Source organism: Cibotium barometz, chromosome 21, assembly GCF_041138505.1.
Source record: "Cibotium barometz isolate CiBa-2024 chromosome 21, ASM4113850v1, whole genome shotgun sequence".
Taxonomy (NCBI): Eukaryota; Viridiplantae; Streptophyta; class Polypodiopsida; order Cyatheales; family Cibotiaceae; genus Cibotium; species Cibotium barometz.
The window spans coordinates 55,729,444-55,731,715 of NC_141066.1; the positions used below are offsets into that span (position 1 = coordinate 55,729,444).

At 42.0% G+C, this 2,272-nt stretch overlaps 1 protein-coding gene across 1 annotated transcript; it reads left to right on the forward strand.

Annotated features, from left to right (window-relative positions):
• The first annotated feature begins 460 nt into the window (after positions 1-460).
• On the forward strand, positions 461-1,565 carry LOC147627391 (uncharacterized). The gene is made up of 2 exons (XM_086816208.1): positions 461-589; positions 718-1,565. Exons 1-2 carry the CDS (start codon positions 514-516, stop codon positions 1,491-1,493), a joined length of 852 nt encoding a protein of 283 aa, XP_086672334.1. The 5' UTR covers positions 461-513; the 3' UTR covers positions 1,494-1,565.
• Positions 1,566-2,272: the final 707 nt, after the last annotated feature.

Consider the following 2,272-nt stretch of genomic DNA (forward strand, 5'->3'; position numbering starts at 1 on the left):
AATTAATTAATTAATAAGGAAAAAAGATTTTGGTTGCATTATTATGGGCTAAAAGTTCTATGAAGATGTATTAGAAAGGCTTTTCCTAAGAATATGTTACACCATTATGCAAGAGCGTGTGTGGAAAAACGGAGCCTTCCTTCCGTTACACAAGTACAAAAAATCTACCGTTTTTAAATAGCAAGCTTCTTCCGTCTTGGCCGTCGACGGCTACTACACACGCACTGCAGAGGCGAGGAACTTCTTTTGCTAGTTGTAAACGTTTGTAGTGCCTGTTGAATTGCTTGCTTACGGCTAGTGCTGCTGCACCACCACCATATTAAGTTGAAGGCATACGTAGTGATTCACATAGTGGCCATGGCTGCTCCTCCACCAGCTTTTACATTTGTCTCTATGATCTTTTTGATGATCTCTTCGCCGCAAATGCAAGGCGTGCTCTCAGCAGTGCGCGCTGATAGTAGATACTGCTCGTCTTGCCATCGAACGATCACGTGCCCGTCCACGTGTCCGAGGATGAACGATGCAAAATCGCCTAAGCTCTGCAGCATTACCTGCGGCAAGAAGTGCAGCGCCGTGTGCAAAACAAATGGTGAGAATTCGTCTCTCTATCCCGTGTTCTAGATTAATAATCTAGCATTAGTCATGGTGGTGTTGTTTCATCATCTTCAGTACGTTTGTAAGAATCTTGAGCGGCAGCAGCTGGCTGTTCATCAACAGGTTGCTTGAAGGAGGGAGCCGTTTGTAGTGACCCTCGCTTTGTGGGAGGAGACGGCGCATTTTTCTATTTCCACGGCAAAGCCAACGAAGACTTTTGCATCCTTTGTGATGACAATGTCCATATCAATGCGCATTTTATTGGAAAGAGGGTGGCCGGGAGACCACGGGACTTCACGTGGGTGCAAGCCATTGGACTGCTCTATGGTCCCCACCAAGTGAGCGTGAGTGCCGAGAAAGCTGCCACGTGGGACGACACCGTGGACCATGTACACGTGGCCTATGATGGAGCACCCCTCACTCTTGCCACCCAACGTGGGGAACAATGGGTGTCCCCTCTCGGTGACTTCAACATCATCAGGACTGAAGACCTCAACTCAGTTGAAATAGAAGTTACCCACTTGCTCAAAGTATCCATCAATGTCACCTATGTCAATGAACAAGATAGCAAGATCCATGGCTATAAAATCAATGGCCATGACTGCTTCACCCACTTGGACCTCCACTTTACCTTCTTTAACCTCTCTAGCCAGGTGGCAGGGGTTCTTGGCCAAACTTACAGCCCCACCTACCTCCTCAACCCCATGAAGGTGGACATTCCCATGCCCATTATGGGGGGCTATGATAAGTTCAAGAGCTCCTCCCTTTTTTCAACTGATTGTAAAGTAGCTCGTTTTGACAGCTCCTCCTTCTCTGAAATGGATCCCTTCCAGACCCCTGCTTTGATGCCCATGAGCTGCAGTAGCCAAGGAAAGAATGGCATTGTCTGTCGTCGCTAATCACGACACTAACCTCAATGCTCAATTGTAACTTTTATAGCCTTATGATAAATGGGACTACAACTTGTACTTGTGCTACCTACACTTACGGAGAAATAGCCTAAACAATATTTGCCTAATTCTATGATCGTTGCTCTTGACACACCAATGCTACATGAGTGGCTAATAAGTGCACATTAGTTACACTGATGTCAATCTCAATATTCTAAGATTCCTCTGAGTTAGAATTTGTATTATCTTCACATGCTTCTTGTGTTAAAGCCATTGTCTCATAGACATGACTTAATGGAACATGTTTTTATTTTTATTCATCAATATTAATCTATATTAATTGCAAGTTGCTCGAGCTACTCATGCCATGTTATACATGCTTCTTAAGTGATTTTTCTCCAAGAATAATTATGACTGGAACTAAATTTTATGATTATATTTGTTTTACTAAGATTCACATGGTGTTTTAAAAATATAAGAGTTTTGGACTCCTTTCGAAAATGCGTCAAGATGTTGGTACCATCGTAAATCATGTATGTAAGCCTTACAGATCCCACGTGCAAGTGAGTTCATCATCACAAAGGGTTTTTTAATCCATATTTTTAAAGTATATTTGCAAAATTGTTCTTATATAATGGGTTCTTATAATGAATTCTGGTAAAAAAGGTTGTAAGTTTGTATAGGAAAAAGGGTCATTTCATAGTTAGAGGAGTTTAAAAATATCTCTTTGTACACATTCAAATATATAGTTTTTATTGTTACATAGTGAACACCACGAAGTATATGCT